The sequence below is a fragment of the Manis javanica genome, chromosome 1 (genome assembly GCF_040802235.1).
Source record: "Manis javanica isolate MJ-LG chromosome 1, MJ_LKY, whole genome shotgun sequence".
NCBI lineage: Eukaryota > Metazoa > Chordata > Mammalia > Pholidota > Manidae > Manis > Manis javanica.
The window spans coordinates 117871557-117889752 of NC_133156.1; the positions used below are offsets into that span (position 1 = coordinate 117871557).

The window sequence follows — 18196 nt, forward strand, 5'->3', positions numbered from 1 at the left end:
CAAGATCTTGGGGGAAATAGTGGAATAAAAGATCTTGCACAAACCAGTGATGATGTGGTTCTAAAAACTGTGGAAAATGATCAATTCTGTGCATTTAAATCTTTTAAAAAATATGTGATGTCACTTACAAAATTATATATGTATGTATGTTCCTGTGCATGTGGATACTTACACAGAGAGGCACATAAACATACATATTATATGGCTGGAAGTGTTTACTCCAAATATCAATATTGATCTTGTCTGATTATGAAAATTTAATTTTCCTCTTCTCACTTTTCCATATTTTCCAAATCTTCCTCAATAAATATTCAGAAAAAAAGAATACTCTAAATACTCTATACATATCTTAATTAAATGGACACATTCCCCAAGGGAAATGCAAGTTTAAGCAATTTATTTTAAAAGGTTTTTAAAAATGGAGTCAGATATATTTCTTCTCTAAGGTGGCAATACCTATTACAATATTCCGTGAGTAAAAAATCCTTGCAACTTTAGGACCTGGTGTAATATCACATTCTTAGAGTTTCAGGGTTATTGCTGATTAAAGTAATCGTTTGCAAAGTCCAGAGTTTCCACAGCATGTTTATTTTGACAACACTCTAGGTGTTACTAGCTCTCTGGGATATGACCTGTGTTGGCTAGCAATAAGGGGAAAAGGCTTCTTTGGGGTAACATTGAAACCCTTTTCATTGTTAATACCTATTGTTTCTTCAGCCATTTGCAGATGAACTCCCCGGATACCACAAACTCTGTTTGAAGGTGAGTAGTATGACGATTTCATTTGTAAACTTATTATTTCATAACTGTAGATCATGTTCCCAACAAACTTACCCTTTTAACCATGAAAATAAATAACTCAGATTATAGCCATTTCTTTGTCTTTCTCTTGAAATAAGAAATAACCACTTTACTTAAATCTCAAAAGTATTAGTTTCATGCTTCAAAGAAATGTCTCTCCAGAGAACTACCTTGTTGAGATTAAGTTTTTCTGAGTTAAACTACGTTTAAAAGTAAAGCAAACATACCCTTTAGCCAAAAGATCAGTCATGTGCCTGAGCAACCCAGCCTGTCCTAGCAATGGCAAATACCATTTCTTGAGCCCCTGGGGAATGCACAGAAGAAAAAAATAAGAAATAAGAGATTCAAGAAACTTACTAGAAGATGGAAAGGAAGACCCTGCAGTTGAGGGCAAACGAGAGCATTCTCTGAACCTGTGAGTTAAGATAATGCTGAACAGCCTGGGGAGAAATCATTCATATGGGGCAAGTATGTCAGAAGATGACAGATCAAAAACAGATGGACTTCACTCTATACTAGAGTTGTCTAAATGGTCACAAGCCATCTTCAATGGTTCAATGGGATCACTGATTTTTATAATTCAGGAAGGGATGGCAATTATGAGAACTGCAGAATTGCTGTTCTTCTACCACGGCACTGCAGTGGAAGATTTTCCCTGTCTTCCTCTATTCACTAGACATTCTTCTGTACATGTTTGTATGAGAATTGTACGGTAGTGGGTAAAAAGCCCACATGAAATATTAGATATTTCCAAAATGCCAAGAGATGTTGGAAATTAATAAATAAGGAAATTAAATTGAAGTTAATAAATAAGGAAATTAAATTGTTGGAAATTAATACATAAGGATATTACATGCTGGGCCGTAGTCATAAAAACTTAGAGAAATAATTATCTTTATTTAAATGAAAATTATCCTTTTCATATAAAACAACTTTGCTCATAACAATGTTATAAAAAGAGAAGCTACCAATTAGATCTTTTATTAGCATCTCAAATAAGTAATGTTGATGTTATCATCTTAATGTTTAGCATTTTCCAAGTTGCCTCAGAACAGTTACAGCTGAAGAATTAATCAGAAGATTTTATAAGGGTTTTGTTCTTGCAATTTTTGGTAATAACTAGAATAAAACCCACCTGTATTTTTCAAGCTTTTGGAAGTTAAAATCGATAGTGTCTGTTAAGAACAGAGAACTGATAATCTCTTGTAATTTGGCTTCTCCCAATCATTTACATGTTGATTCCACAAAATACTTTAAGAATTTATTTTCTCTATAATTGAAGGGATTATTCTGGAAAATATCTATCTCTTCAAAATCTAAATAAATAAACAGCAACAACACACACACAAAAAAATCCTCTGTTCAGGTTTCCTATATGAGAAGATCCCAGTTTGGGGGTGGGAGTGGGGTGGTGGTCTGTCTAGTGGTTAACTAGGGAAACCTCACTGTTTAAGACTCTCAGCTCCCGTGGGCCCTGAAGTCAGTTAAAAATTATCCCATCTGGAGCTTGGGTCAGGATTCACCTTACTCCATCTGATCACAGTCTAAAATCTGTCTGGACACGCTTGTCCCAACGTCCTCTGGTTCTGTGCTGCTGAGGAAAACCAGGAGAGGTGAATTACTTACCAGTGGACTTGAATCAGCAGGCAAGTGCAGTGATCTTTAAAGGAGCTTCTTATTTTTATAACTGAAATAGCTTAGGACCATAGTGGTTTATCTATGTGTTGGATTTTTAAAAGTTTGGACAAAAAAGCATGGCAAGCACCTTCAGTTTCCATCTGTCCTCCCCAGACAGTGATAGTGGGCTCTATTTCTTTGTACCTCACTCAAAGCTTAGCAACAAACAATGGATACTCAAATGTGTGTGCATTCCATTTTAAATCGAATGGCATATTCAGCCACATGTCAATGGATTAGTTGCTTCTATTCTAGCCTTTCTCTCTGAGCTTGTAAGGGAGTTCAAAAAGCTTACTGATTTCCTAAGAAATGCTCTAATTTCTGAGCAAAATGGAGAAACAATCCTTATATCTGATCTTAAACTCTTGCTTGAATGAAGATTTACAAAATGGTGATCCCCATTTATTTTTTTATTAAAGTATTCTTTCACCACAACTAAGAAATATAAAGGGACTGCATTAAAATACAATCAGAAACACCCTCTGAGACATCTGAGGGATCCATATTTCAGTAGGCCAACTTGTCAATGTTTATTGACATTTTAAATTTCTTATCATATGAGCCCTCTTACTGCTAAGAATACACCTGTATATGGATATACTATGAAAATGTTAAAATATAATACAAACATATTTATTGCAGTATGTTGTATACTAGATGTCTATAATTAGAATGGTTAAACCCAGTATAATACATCCATATAGTATAAAATGATACAGCCATAAAAAGAATGAAGAGATATGAATCTATTAACATGAAGGATGTCCAAAGAACATTATGAAGTGGAAAAAGCAAAATACAGGCATGCATCATATGTCCTCTTGTTTGTGTATGTGTTAAAAGAACATGCCTCCATGGAAGGTGAAGCATGGAAGAATGTTGCCTCCACTGGCTGCCTACCGAAAGAGAGAGCAGTGGTTACGTGTAGATAGATGGTCTGGTTACAGGTAAAAGAGAACTCAGGCCATATATTTTTCTTTCTGTTCTGTTTAAAGTTTTCAAATACAGGCTTGTATGTTTCATATTTGCATATTAAGAATGTCAACAGACATTTTCTGGTTGGTTTATTATAAACCGTCTTAATTTTCTTCTTCACACATTTCTATATATTTTACAACACAATGAATGTTATCAAATAAACAAGAGGTAGACAAACTAAATAAATTACAAGTGTCTTAAAAATAAATCTGAGTCTCAGTAGGTCTAGTTTTTTCTTTCAATCAACTATTGTAACAAACAAGAGATAAACCAGTTATGCTATGAACTATCACTCTTGCTATAACAATGGATGACAATTAAACAGATGAGTTCATTTCTAAAGTCTGTGAAATACCCTTAATCTTGGCAGAAATGTTAAGAATAGTATTACAGAAGTAGCTGTGATTATGGACTCAAATTACATTATTCAAATTTCTAAACTATTTCCTTGCCTCAATCAAGTCAATAGTATTTACTCATTATATTCTATGCTTGCCCTCATTCTTCTTAATGTTGAAATGAACAAAACAGACAGAAAAGATCAACCACCACGGTGTTTACATTCTAGTGAAGAAGGAGAAAAGAAAGAGCAGGTATTTATTGAAACTTAATAATTTATGTTAAAGAGGGGATGTATAACATAAAAATAAAGCCGTGAAGCGGGGTAGGAAACATGGGTGGTAATTGCAGCTTCAGGTAAGATGGTCAGAGGTCTGATTTTCTTTGCAAAATGAAAAGTAACTAAAGCTGTATTTCTGAATCATTTTGAATATGGAAAACTTCATTTGACATCAAAACATATCTTTGATCGTCTCATGATTCTTGCTGTAATTTGAGGAGCCCCTAATTTTGAAAAATGCATGACTAACACTTCAATAATGTAACACTCAAGTGTATTTGGAAAGCTAATATTTATTCCCAGGATTGTTATAAGCACTTTACATGAACTTTTTTACTAAAGCCTAGCAAAAGCCTTATGAAGCAAAAAGTATTATTCCTATTTTATAGTAAGGAAACAGAGAAATTAAGTTATTGGCATTTCACTTCTCTAAATGAAAGTCACCATAATAATTACAGTAGCATTTTCTACATATACTTAATCATGTTGCCTGTATTGTTAGAAACAAAATGATCAAAATAGCAATACTGGGGGGCAAAGAGAATTTGGCAAATTCCTTTGAATCGCTCATAGATCCTCAAGTCTCCACAGCACACAGTGGGGAAACACCAGCCAAGGTTTCTTCTGGCATTCAACCACATCTGGATAAACCCTCGCGTGTCCTAGGTCGTGCAGTTCCACACATCTAGATGTTGTAGTAACGCAATCCTTAGTGTTACTAGAAATTCAGTGAAGGCATGTGCATCAGCTGAGCGTGAAGAAGCCTGGATTCTTACCACAAGAAGCATGTGGCCTCCTGTAGCATTTCCTTACCCCTGAGTTTCTTCATCCAATAAAATACGGTAGTTTAACTTGAAAGATGCATTGTAGCTCTAACTTCAATGACTGTACAGATAGATATAGTTGGGCAATGAATTCTTTCTTCAGTAGTTTTCCAGGAAGCCAGGAAACTAAATAGCGCTTCCAGAATGGTCCAGACTCCTTCCCCAGTCTCAGAAAAGTATGAAAAACTGCAATGTACTTGAAGGAACTGTCCACACAAAATGAGCGGTTGTTTGAAAAAAATAAAATTATGTAAGAATTCCCATTTTGGAATGAAATGGGATACAAATGTATACTACATACCTTGTCTTGTAGCCTATCACCATGCATTCAGAGAAACTTTCTGGTACTGAGGATTTTAACTATGGGAATATCCATCCTAAAAATCTTTAGGTATAGGATTTGTGTTCATGAGCATGTGAATTTACAGGTGTTAAATTACCTTAAGGAAGGCAGGAGGATGTAGATGTTTGCTGCGATCAGATTAGAGTAACTGAGAATGACTTGTAAAGTTTTACTCCCAACAAATGTTTGATATGTGTCATCATCCCTCTTCAGGGCCCAGACGCTCTCAAGGCATGGCCAGGCTCCCCATCCTGTATTTCATCCTGCTGAGTGGTCTGCCTGATGAGAGCCAAGCCTGTTTCTGTGATCGCTACCCATGGACTCCGTGGTCCAGCTGCTCAACAACCTGCAGTTCTGGAACCCAGAGCAGACAGAGGTGGGTGTGAGCTATGTAGGTTTTCTTCGGGCTCTGATACACTTGTGACAACGAGAGTTAGCAACATCAAGTGTGCCACACTAAACAATGGGAAAACAGTGTATCTCAAAGTGAGAACACATGAATTTGGATGGGATCTGAGGTTTTCTCACATGAGGTTGAAGTGAAGTCTACTTTTATTCTCTCCATAAAATTGAAGAGTTTCAAGAAATTTAAGAATGTGCAATATTTTTACTAGACTAACTTACTTACAGTTGCTACTCCAGCTTTTTTTTTCAGTCAGCCTATAACTTTACTTGCCAACAGTTAGTGAGTTAATTATAGAGAATTTTCTACTGATTAAAGTGAGTCTAACAGGACCTCAATTGAGCAGCACCACCAGCTATTAGCTTGTTCGTTGGCAGTTACAAGAAGGCAAGAAAACTGTGTTTACTTGATAGCATTTAATAATTCAGTCTTTTCATTGATCCAGCCTATCCCATTGTTCCTTTAAATCTGGTAGATCTTCCACTTCCTTGGAGAGAAAGGCATATATTTAACATTTTTTAACTATTATAGCATTTTTCAGAGAGCGATTTTAGAAAACTATTTTTCGTATGTAGAGTGAGTCTCGTTAAAATCACCAATTGATTTCCCCGGTAAACCATCCACTAAGTATGTAAAACAGGTTTGTTTATAATACTTTCCACTCAATAGACCCTCAGCAGCTGTCTACTGGCCACCAAATAAAGCACAACAATATATCCAGTCCCTCTCAGGCACGCATTTCTCAGACCCATCCCACCAGCGATCCTTGGACACGTTACACTCCTCCACCTAGTCTAATCTTTACAAATGCCGTTCCCTCCATGTGCTGTTCCCTTTGTTGCCTGGAAAATTCACATGAATTTTTGAAGAAGCATTTCTCATGCCATTTTCGCTTTGACTCTCTGGCCCACAGCACTCTGATTCTAACCTGGTCATTGCACTTACCACATTGGGTTGTTATTTTTAAAGCAGCTTGAAGGATCTGTCTTGTCCCTTTTCTTTCCCATCCAGTCCCTTCCCAGAATTCCATCGGGGCTAGCTTCATGGCTGTGTGACCCATGCAGCGGCACAGGACCCCACTCAGAAGGGCTCCATGCTTGGCCTAATGCTCTGCCATCACTGCCTTGAAATTATTAGTCATTTTTGAAAATGAGGTCCCTTATTTTCATTTTGCACTAGGCCCTACAAATTATATACCTGGTCCTGAGTTCCAATAAGTGGTTAAGAACTGCACAGAGCCAAACTGCATGATTTTCCATGAAAACCTTCTTTGCTTTTATTCATTGAAGCTAATGTTCAATGACATTTTTTTTACAGGACTGGGGCTATAATGAATACACTCATTCTAAGCAGCTTTTTTCTCACTGTTACAGACAAACAGTAGTAGACCAGTACTATCTGGATAACTTCTGTGACCAGCTTTGCACCAAGCAGGAGACCAGGCAATGTAACTGGCAAAGCTGCCCTATCAACTGCCTCCTAGGGGATTATGGACCATGGTCAGACTGTGACCCTTGTGTTGAAAGACAGGTAGGTACGTATGACACATGGGCATAATCAGGAAATCTGAATCACGAAAAATGCTCAGCTTAATTGACAGGCTCAACAATCACTGAAATTAACTGTCCCAGCTTCCATGGAAGGAAAATTCGGTTTAGCAATCATTGTTGGGGGATTGGGAGAGCCCATTTTGCTTGTTTGATTTACTTTGTTTCATATGAACACCGGAAGGAAATTCTGTCCCCAATATTGTTATTCTACCCACTCCACTCTGAATTCTACTGCCTGTGCCCTCTGAGAGCTCAGAGAGCAAAAGCAGGTGCTAGAAAATGGGGAAGCAAGTCCATGGCTTAAAATTAGATAGAATGAGTGTCATTAATCAAAAGCCTGAGTCTGTCCTTACTCTAAGTTTCCTCTCCTCGTGGGAAAGTCTTTCAGTTTGTTTACTGTTCCCAGTTGCTATATTTACCCACCTCGAGCTCATTCCTGTAAAGGCATTGGCCTGTGTGAGCTTCTGCCAGGGCCAGTGATGAGCATTCACACATTAGGGAAGGAAAAGGGACTCCTTCGTGGAGTACCCACTCTGGTGGAAACTCTTCTAGGCCTCTTACATCCATCACCTCATTCAGACTTCATATCAGATTGTGTGTTTCTGCCCATTTTACAGAGGAGGAAGTTACAGCTCATTAGGTGTTAAGTACTTTTCTCAAGAATATGCCACTAAGGAATAAGGAAACTTCATTTTGAACCCAAATTTTTCTGATTTCAAAGACACTAGTCTTTAATCCTGTCACACTTGTATCCTTTCCCGACTCTCTGCTTTACAACTTACCATTTAAATCTTTTAAAGTGTGGACAACGTGTCAACCTTGGTCTCCATGGTGACTTCCTTATACAAAAGAACCCTAAATCCTTTCATTTGTCACTTCACACCACCTCTGACATATAGAAGGGCTATTGCCACCACCTGGAAGATTTCCTGCACTCAGGACACTCTCAGTAAATATTTGTGCATTTTATTTCCCTTTAATTCATTTAATTTCAGAGTTAGAAGTCTCAGAAATCTTTTGCCCTGCCTCCCCATTTTACAGTTTGGAAAATTGAGGCTCATAGAGAGGATGACTTCCCTAAGGACACACAGTAATTAAATTAGAATAACCATTACATAATTTAAGAAACAAAACTATAGGAGAAGTCATTCCTGCGATTGAGAAGTTTCAGGTTTCTTAGATACATTTTGGCTCTGACCCTGCCTTAGTTACTCACCTTTCTCTTCTGTCCCTTCAGTTTAAGGTTAGGTCCATCTTGCGCCCCAGTCAATTTGGAGGACAACCATGTACCGAGCCTCTGGTGACCTTTCAGCCATGCATTCCATCTAAGCTCTGCAAAATTGAAGAGGTTGACTGCAAGAATAAATTCCGCTGTGACAGTGGTAATGTACTTTTATAAAATGTTCAGTGCCCACTAAAAATGACTTGACTAAATGAAGTCATTCCAGTTGACTACCAGTGAAAGCCATGGTAGAGAAACCCCACCATATTTTCAGCACAGGGAGACAGCGGTGTTATGCTACCAATTGCCAAGCTATTCATGTGTGAAATTACAGCTTTAAAGCTATAATTATCTTGACCACTTACCTGATTCATTTGCTCATAAAGTACTGCTGCCCAGGGCCCTACACTGTTATAAAGCAGCAGAGAGAGGAGGAGGAGGTAAAGGGGAGTAGGCAGATACTTTAAAAAATAGCTATTAATAAGCACAAAGCTACAGCCAGAATAAGCAATTGAAAAGGAGTGACAGATAATATCAGTTATTAAGATAAGAATATTAACATTAAGATGTTATGTCAGGAGGATGACTAGAGATGACGTGACCATTTTTCTTGGTTGGTTCATTGAATGACTACAACAGTTAATTCCAAAAGAGGAGATTAAAAATGATTTGAATAATAGTAACATTCCCTTCAAGTCCAGGACTCATTCAGATTCTGATAATTTTAAGTGAATTCTTATGTTTAAATTTCATAAGATTATGATCAAATCTTGAATATACTTTCATCACACGTATTCTCTTGCTAATTAATAGCTCTTCAACATCACCATTTTTGACAGTCTAAATCAGATTTCTGCAATTTTTTTCAGTAAAGACCCAGATGGTAAACATTTTAGGCATTGCAGGCCATACAGTCTATGTTGCAATTACCCAACTCTGGTGTTGTAGCACCAAAGCTGCCATGGCCAGTGTACAAACAAATGAACATGACTGTTCCAATCAAATTTTATTTACAAAAACAGGTGACAGGTCAGTTTTAGCCCACTGGCTATTGTTCACTGACCTCTTATCCAAATAGTCAATTTGAAGTTAAAATAAAATGAGAGTTCAGATGAATGAAATCCTTTTCATTTCTGTGTACTCTGGAATACACTGGAAAGGAAAGTATTTGTAACTAGAGAGCAGAGTCAAATTCCATAGAAAATTGACCCCAGGCCTTAAATGTAATATTCTTCTCCTCCTACTTTTTGCTTCCTGCCTCCAGCTTTGCCAACCTTTCTGCAAGTCAGGTAGGAATGCTGGTGTCAGGATTTTCCCTTTGCACCCTCCCAAACCTGAATATGAGGGTGGGACATGGATAGGGTGATATATATCACACCTATATGAATAAGGTCATTTCACAAGTTGACAAAAAAGGGACTATGAGAAAAATCTTGATGGCAATAACTTAAGGCAATACAGACCTAAGCATTACATTCATGATATTAAGATTGATATTTAGAACTCAGGTGCAACTATTTGAAGCTTGAAGGATGCATTTTTTAGACCAAACTACCAGAAAGAACTTCTTTATTCAAGATACATTAAATCTGCGACATTCATTGCAAAAGAGCTTTGTTTAGGCCAAAAGTACTCACAAGTTTGAGCCGGCTTTAGATATATGCATGAGTCACCAAATCGTAATTAGCGAATTCAGGAAAGTTAGGAAAGTCCATAAGCACAGACTCTTCTTGAGTTCAACAATATGTTCACAACAAGTAACAAAAAAAAAAACTATTGAAATGCATCTGCAGTGATTGGAAAGCAGCTACTACCCTGACCTCTCTTAGTGACACCTTTTCTGCTGTCCAGACCTTCCCAGGATAGAGCCACTAACTGGTTAATTACCCTGGCACATGTGTGCTGTGGCCTATTGGGTTGTTAAATATGCCACTGAAGATGATATACTACTGTGCACCCTAAAAACATCCATTAATGCCATTCTCTAAGAATATGAACTTGTCTGACTCAGGAAGGTGTTTGGCTCTCAATTAACAAAGAACTGTCTATCCTAAAGAGAGTTTCTCTGTTCACTTTTCTCCCACATAATTAACGTTCCCAATCCTCTTATTAATGTAAGATCAATATATTACATTAACATGTACATGGATCTTTGAGAATGACCCCTGAGGCTAATCCCCATGCACTATGCCAACTCCTTTCTTAAAGTCCTAATTTTAAGCATAAAGACTAGAGAGTATTCAGTTGATTATAAAAATAACATGCCATTGCTATAACGCAAATCAGCTCAAGTATAGGAAAACCATGTACAATTTCTAAATGATTATGTAGCTCCAGGTATAAATATATATGTGCATATGCTAGCTGATGCATACTGACTTCTGAAGATCTTGCACTACCCAAACTGCCTTTCACCTTCCCCATTCCTCCTTCATAGAGAATATAGTTATGGCTTACAAAATCTCTCCCCTTGTGCTTCCTATTGGGTTTCCATAGCCTGGAACCAATTCTCAGCTGTGTCCCATCATACCTATAACACTCCTACCACCCATTCCTAAACATCACTCAAGAGATGTCCTCTTACTTTGTTATCTACCCTGGCTAATAGGTCATCTCCAGTATCTGTAGAAGCACCAAATGGGTAATATTTCTTATTTTCCAACCTATTTGGAACACTGCTCACAAAGCTAGGCTAATGACAATTGTACCCTATATGCATATCCCTTCTTCTATCTGAAAAAATGTTTTTTTTAATGTAACCATATTAAAAAATTAGCTTTTGCTCATATTTGTAGGTGCCAGATTCAAAACATTTTTAAAATGTAATATTTACTCTTTTCTTTAGAAAACCATCTCTTTCAAACTAAATTACCCATTCTGTTCTGCCCTGAAAAAAGCAAATGAAGAAAAATCTAGAGATGTGCTCTTTTTAAAAACAGAGCCCCTTTCAGGTTATATCTTGGGATTGACGTTCCCTCTACATTTTCAGTCCTGTGTGATTATGGTACTTGTAACTATAAATCTTCATAATAGTATTCGTATACAATGCAAGATTTTGGAGAACTTAATTACTTTCATTACATTCTACCTTCTTAGTAAAGATTAAGTGAAGAATCAGAAAGGTGGAACTAAGTGCTTATGGGGAAATCTGTTAAAAAAATTTAATTCAACAGAATATCTAATATCCCTAGGCATTTCAGTCAGTCAACATAGTCAAATATAGCTGTAGCAAGATGCTGATCATGACTTAAAATAGTTAACCAGATAACTTGAGTTAAACATTTAATCACAGTGAGTGAGACCTGTACATAATGGTACAGATGCCAGCATCTCTGATTACAGGAAAGAGGCTGAGGGACAGGAGAGGAGCTGACATTGTACCTAAAGCATCTCAGTTTCTGTAATTTATAGGCACACACTGATTCCAAGGATACTTATGAAATTCAGCAAGTTTGAAAAGGAAGCGAATTGTCTGAGTACATGGAATTTGTACTATTTTCTAAATTTATTCACTTAACCTGCTACATAATACTGTAGTACCTAGGCATTTGACTTATCAAAAAAGTAATCAGATATAGTAAATTATATGTAGTAAAACAATTTACAAATAGCAAATATATATAATAAAAATCTAGTGATTGTGTATAGTAAAATAATTTTATACAGTAGAATATACAGATAAGAAGTATGCAGTTTAATTTTGACAAATGTCTATACCCTGTAAACAGCTCCCAAGTGAGACAGAAAAAATTTCCATAAACCCAAAACACAAGTAAGTTCCTTATTTCCTCTTTATAGTTAAATCCCTTATTGTTCTTGAACATCAGATAATGGAATCATATGATGTGACTTTTACATGCCTGGCTTCTTTCACTCAACATTTCACTCAAAATTTTAGAGATTCAATGATATAATCAAGTGTACCCATGAATGTGCATCTTTATATGTGTGTGTGTGTGTGAAATTACAGTTTTTGGATAAAAACAGTGGCCTTGAGTCTGCTATCTTAGATCAAAACAATATTCTGAATCCAGTGTTCATTTTCTCCTACAGAACATGGATTCTGCAGCAAGTTCACTATCATGGGAATGGGGTTCTAGAATTACTTCTCTTTTTTTAATACAATCAGCCCAAATGGCAACTAAATGATTCTATGGGGTAATCTAAAAATATAAGGAAAAATATCAATTTATTATTCCATTTCCGTATTTCCTAAACCTTTACCGAAAATAATGAAAACTTCCCCTCAATTTTCTTTTGAAATTTAAAGCACTCATGTTTCAAATCAATCAGGACTTTCTTAAATGATCGTTTGTTGTTAATGTTTGCTTTTCTGACTAGGGCGCTGCATTGCCAGCAAGTTAGAGTGCAATGGAGAAAATGACTGTGGAGACAACTCAGATGAAAGGAACTGTGGGAGAACAAAAGCAGTGTGTCCAAGGAAGCATATTCCCATCCCTAGTGTACAGTTGATGGGTACTGGGTATGTAACATATTTTTATTGTATCTCAGACTAATGGAAGCAGCAATGAAGCCATGAGACACCCAATCATCCACCTTCCTCATTAACCTCTTACTACCCCCATGTGCCCTGCCTATGACACTTGGCTACTGTCCTCAGGCAGCATGTGGCCATGATCCTCACTCCTAGAGAATAAAAGAACTTAGCATGTTCACATTTCATTCATACGAGGCAGTATTATGGGTCCTTCGTAAACATTGGTTTTAATTCTCATATATCCATTTGACAGCTCTGGGGTGGATCAGGGCAAACTAGTGGAAGGTCAGCCAAGTGGGGAGGTGCCAGGGTGGATTCCTGGGGCTAGGTCTTGAATTGGTGAGTAACCAATCAGAAATGCAGTTTCTTATGTATGTTGGATGACTACAAGCTGATTTGCAGCTCTGTCTTAAGATTTTCTGATTAGAGTTGATTTCAGTGACAGTGCTTCAACATTATCTTCTTATCAATAAGCAGGAATAGCTTCCTTGTTTTCCTTTTCCTGGAAGAAAACCTCAGTCAAAAACTCCTACTGACAATGGAGAGAGTATCAGAAAAGTACAACTGTGAGTGTACTGAAAGTTAAAACACTAAAGAAGCAAAACTAGTGTTCAAGTTTGAGTGGCAAGCCCTGAGTCAATAATGGGACACAAAGCTAGATGGAAAGGAGTTGGGCAAACAGAAAAAGAGGGTGATAAAAAGCAATGGAGCAAAAAAGTAAGGAGTAAGAAGTGATGTGAACATGATTAAGGTGTCCAAAACTTCCTCTCACATGTACTATGTCATGCATGGATCAGTCGGTACAGTTTAAAGGCAGAAGGTCAGAACTGTATTACCATCTGGCCTCTTGCTCAACTTAAAAACTGGTGAACTGAGCCTCAGAGAGGTTCAATAACCTGTCTAAGTCTACCAACTAATAAATGGTGGAACCGGGATTCAAATTCAGACTTCAAAACATGGGTTATTTCCACCATTTTGTTCTGATTCAGGACAGTATCCACCTTATAAATGGGAATGTACTGGAAGAAACCTTGGTGGACCATGCAACCCTTCTCCCCATCTTTGAATAGTGTCCAGACATGCTAATGTTCCTATTTTAGGTGATGAGGACACTGGGGTTTGTCAAGGGATTTGAAATTCACTGGACTGAGCAAATGTCTTAGAAAACTTCAGGAAAAATAAGAGAAGTCAATTAAAACAGAAGAACTAACCTTAGTTGGAAGCATAAGAAAAATCAGTAAAAATAATTTCTTGTATTTCCTTTTCCCATGGTAAAAATTCTCCCTTCATTTTTTGGCCAGATAGCAAACAGTGCGCTATTGGCTTTTATTGCTTTGTCTTGGACTTACTTTTAAGTCTTCACTTAGGCTTCCAGACTTGCATAATATGAAACCTTGAAGCACCAAAGGCAAAAGAGCAACAGTTGCAAATACAATTTTATTTGATTAGAATGAAAACCAGATGCTATCGAACCAAACTCAAGAACAGCAGACAGTCTTGAGCAAAACGAAATAATCATTAGTCAGGACATCAGGGGAGCCGGGTTCTAGACTAGTTCTGCATTACATCACTACATCATACCCAAGTCATTGAACATCTCTAGGCTATAGTTTTCTCATCTATATGTTGAATGATCACAAACTGACTTGAGATTCAGTCCTAAGATTCCTAATTAGAAATTATTTCACTGAGAGAATTTCAATAGCACCTTCTTATCAATGTGCAGAAATGATTTTCTTCTTTGCCTTTCCCTGGAAGAAAACCTCAGCCAAAAACTCCAACTGATTATCACATTTTCTAATGTTCTTGATTAATGAGGGTCACATTGCAAATTCGCCTTTTGCTCAGTTGTTCCAGAATCTAGAGTTACAGATGGGAAGGACCACATGCTATGTGTACTTTGGCAGAAGGACTGTGTGGCCTTCCTCCAAACAGAGCTGTTGTCCCAAGGATTCTCAGAAATGAGCAAAACCTGCTGGCTTGGGGACAGCCAGTCCTCTCCTTGCCTCCCCAGGGATTGAATTGAGAGTTCTGAGAGCTGCTTACTGGAATCCCTTTCTCATCTACTGACCTTAGAATTTCTGCCCCCTCTCTGACACAGTTCTACCCCAAAAAGGTGGCTTCCTGGGTGGCTCTACTTGTTTTTAAGTGGCATCTCTCCAAGAAAAAATTTAATAAGACAAACCAACATTCCTAAGTTGCCAACATCAGTCACCAGGTCTTAAACCTGAAGCACAATCAGGCAATAACAGCATGCTGTTTGTTTTTTCTCAGGTTGGGCCAAAGTATAAATGCGCGCACACACACACACACACACACACACACACACACACACACACACACACACATGTGCACACACACACATGTATATATACATGCATGCTAATGCATTTTTAATCTATATACATATATGTGATTTTTAATTAAATTTTAAAAGTTACAAAATATGATAGATAAAGTTAAATTAAATAAAAGAATTTTAGAAACTTAAAATATTAAGGACCATGATGTATTTGAAACACCAAAATGTATTTTAACTCAACTTAAGTACAACAGAGGAGAGGAGAATGAGAATGAATAGAGCTGAAACTGGCTGCATAGCTGACTGAACTCCTAAAGGATTCCTCAGGCATGCCTTGATGAGCCACCCCCATAAGAATCCTACCTTCAGGCTCTCTGCAAGCTGCTGCTACTTTCATTGATACCTCATGAACTGGGAGCCATATTTCTCAAGCTCCTTCTTATTTGTGCCAAACTCTTAAATAGATCATACAAGGTCAACAGTTTTTTTTTCCTCACTGATCTCTCTTAATTAAGAAAAGGGAATGAGTCTTAAACACCTGTGTTTGTCGTGCTAACTAACGTAGATTGGAAAGCTCTTCCTAGACCAACTTCTCACATTTCTTTCCTCAACCACCACCGATACAGTTCAAAATATGGATGAGAACAAACTTCAGATTGTGTTTGCAGCTATTCCAGTATGAGAGGCATCTTAGAGAGCCCAGATGAATCATTCTTTTTTCTTAACAGCTTTATGAGATATAATTCACATACCAGTTCTCCTCCCGTGTCTTTGACTTTCACACCATCACCACACTCATTATACTTCTGATAATAGATATTTGGGGTTTTTCCCCCACCAAGCAATTGTCTATGACACTATTTAGGTATTTTACAATTTAACTCAATTCTGGCACTATTTACCTGGAAACAGAGTCAGATCCCACAAGTTAAGGTCTCAGTCCCACAAGACTGTCCCCCACTCCTCCCCACTTCAGATGCCAATAGCAAGCCAGGTTGTCTCCCATGCTTCTGACAATAGGACCTTCCAAGGACCCCTCCACAGAGTCAATTAATTTGTTAGAGGAGCTTACAGAACCTTATAAAACAATTTATTTATGGTTGCTAAAAAACAAAATTCAGCTGAGTAAATCTGCAAATTTAATTGGCTTGATTCAATGATTTATGAATCAGGGCAGCACCCATCTAGCAGATAGAAAGGAGCTGAGAAGAGCTACACAAAATGGAAGACTTTTATAGGCAAAAGGAGGTAGGGCAAGGAAGTTTCTAGCAAAAAGTAGATCATTTCAGGCAAAGTCACCTTCTTTTGAAGAAAGGCATGGGTCTATCAGGCAGATTACTTCACTGGTGCTAACTATATCATTCCAGATTGACTGGTTGAAGGTCACATTCCTGGGAAAGGATGAAAGTACAATTAGGTTGGGTATTAAGTGTTGCATTTCCTAATGTGGAGCTTAGCATAAGTGACTCCATTTTGGTCCTGTTGTTTCTTTGTTTTTAACGCTATTTACCAGTTTACTATAAAAGTATCTGATAAAGGATAAAGATGAACTTTCAGTTGGGAGAGAGGAGTAGGGCAAGATGTATGAGAAGGGTACCAAGCTTCCATGCCCTCTCCAGGACATGCCATTCTCCCTGTACTTCCATGTGTTTAACAACCCAGAAGCTCTTCTAACCCCATGCTTTTGGGATTTGTATGGGGGCCTCATCATGTAGGCATGATTAATCATTAGCTCCATTTCCAGCTCTTCTCCCTCTCTGCAGAATGGAGGATGAGGTTGGAAATTCCCAGCTCCTAATCAAACCTTGGTTTTTCTGATGACCAGCTCCTATCCAGGAGCCCACCAAGTATCACCTCTTTAGAACAAAAGATACTGATATCACCGGAAATTCCAAAGCATTATGGAGCCCTATGTCAGCCAGGGTCACAGACAATATAAGAACAAAAGATGTCTTAGTACTCTATCACTTAGGAAATTCCAAGGGTTTTAGGAGCTTTGTTATTAGGAAATGGGGGCAGAGGCCATTATATTGACATTTTCTTTTATCTCATCATATGTAACCCAGTATTACTAAACTTTTTGACACAGAATACATATTCTTTTTTTCACAGACTACATAAAAATATCTGTAAGAATTTGGAAAACTATTAGCATCTTGGAGAATTTTGTTCATCTACCACAAAACAATTTCTTAAATACTTGAGTTGTACTAAGCTAATTAATCTCTATCTCTTCAATTTCTTCATGTGTAAAATAAGTACAATAATTATATCTATGTCACATGGTTACCATTAATGTTAAATAAATATAACATTAACCCTAAATATAGATTAGTCTTGATTTATAGTAAATAGTATGTAAACATTATTAAATTTAAAAATTTTTTGTTAATAAAAACAGTATTATTATAATTCTATTAAAATATTGCTATTACTATTCAATATTAGCTCTCTATAAGAATTCTTTTACTGTATCATACTGAAGAAAGTAGGCCAAGAATGGCATTAATTATGTACTAATTTATTTCATAATCTGCTTCCAAATTTTGTGCTGGTTTTGTAAGTCATGAAATAAATATAAATCCAAATGTTATTTCATGTTGAAAGCCCAGAACAATGCGTGAGTGGAATAGGGAGAACCTAACAGAGACAGGGGTTGAGTTCTGGCTTCCAGCCCTTTCTGGATGCCTCACCATAGATTAGAAAAAAATGGGCTTCCCTTCAAGTAATTTATCATGAGTCAAAAACGTCTCAGAGAGGAATTTCTTTCATATAAGTACAGTAAATTTTAAAGATTGCTCTACATCAATTGAATTCTTGAAAACTACTTTGTTTCTAGGTTTCATTTTCTGGCAGGAGAGCCCAGAGGAGAAGTCCTCGATAACTCTTTCACTGGAGGAATATGTAAAACTGTCAAAAGCAGTAAAGCAAGTAATCCATACCGTGTTCCGGCCAATCTGGAAAATGTCAGCTTTGAGG

At 37.2% G+C, this 18196-nt stretch overlaps 1 protein-coding gene across 5 annotated transcripts in view; it reads left to right on the forward strand.

Annotated features, from left to right (window-relative positions):
- The first annotated feature begins 605 nt into the window (after nt 1-605).
- C6 (complement C6) overlaps nt 606-18196 on the forward strand; it is a 60271-nt gene continuing 42680 nt past the window's right edge. Inside the window, exons 1-7 of one of the 5 annotated variants that reach the window (XM_073236686.1) lie at nt 2345-2451; nt 3992-4049; nt 5456-5618; nt 7019-7175; nt 8433-8577; nt 12759-12900; nt 18057-18195. In XM_073236686.1, the coding sequence (XP_073092787.1) occupies nt 5476-5618; nt 7019-7175; nt 8433-8577; nt 12759-12900; nt 18057-18195 (726 nt within the window). In that variant the 5' untranslated portion in view covers nt 2345-2451; nt 3992-4049; nt 5456-5475. Of the gene's footprint in view, nt 763-1063; nt 1217-2344; nt 2452-3987; nt 4050-5455; nt 5619-7018; nt 7176-8432; nt 8578-12758; nt 12901-18056; nt 18196 lie in introns of those variants that run through there. The other 4 variants (XM_017671219.3, XM_017671222.3, XM_017671221.3 and 1 more) reach the window with 4 other exon arrangements.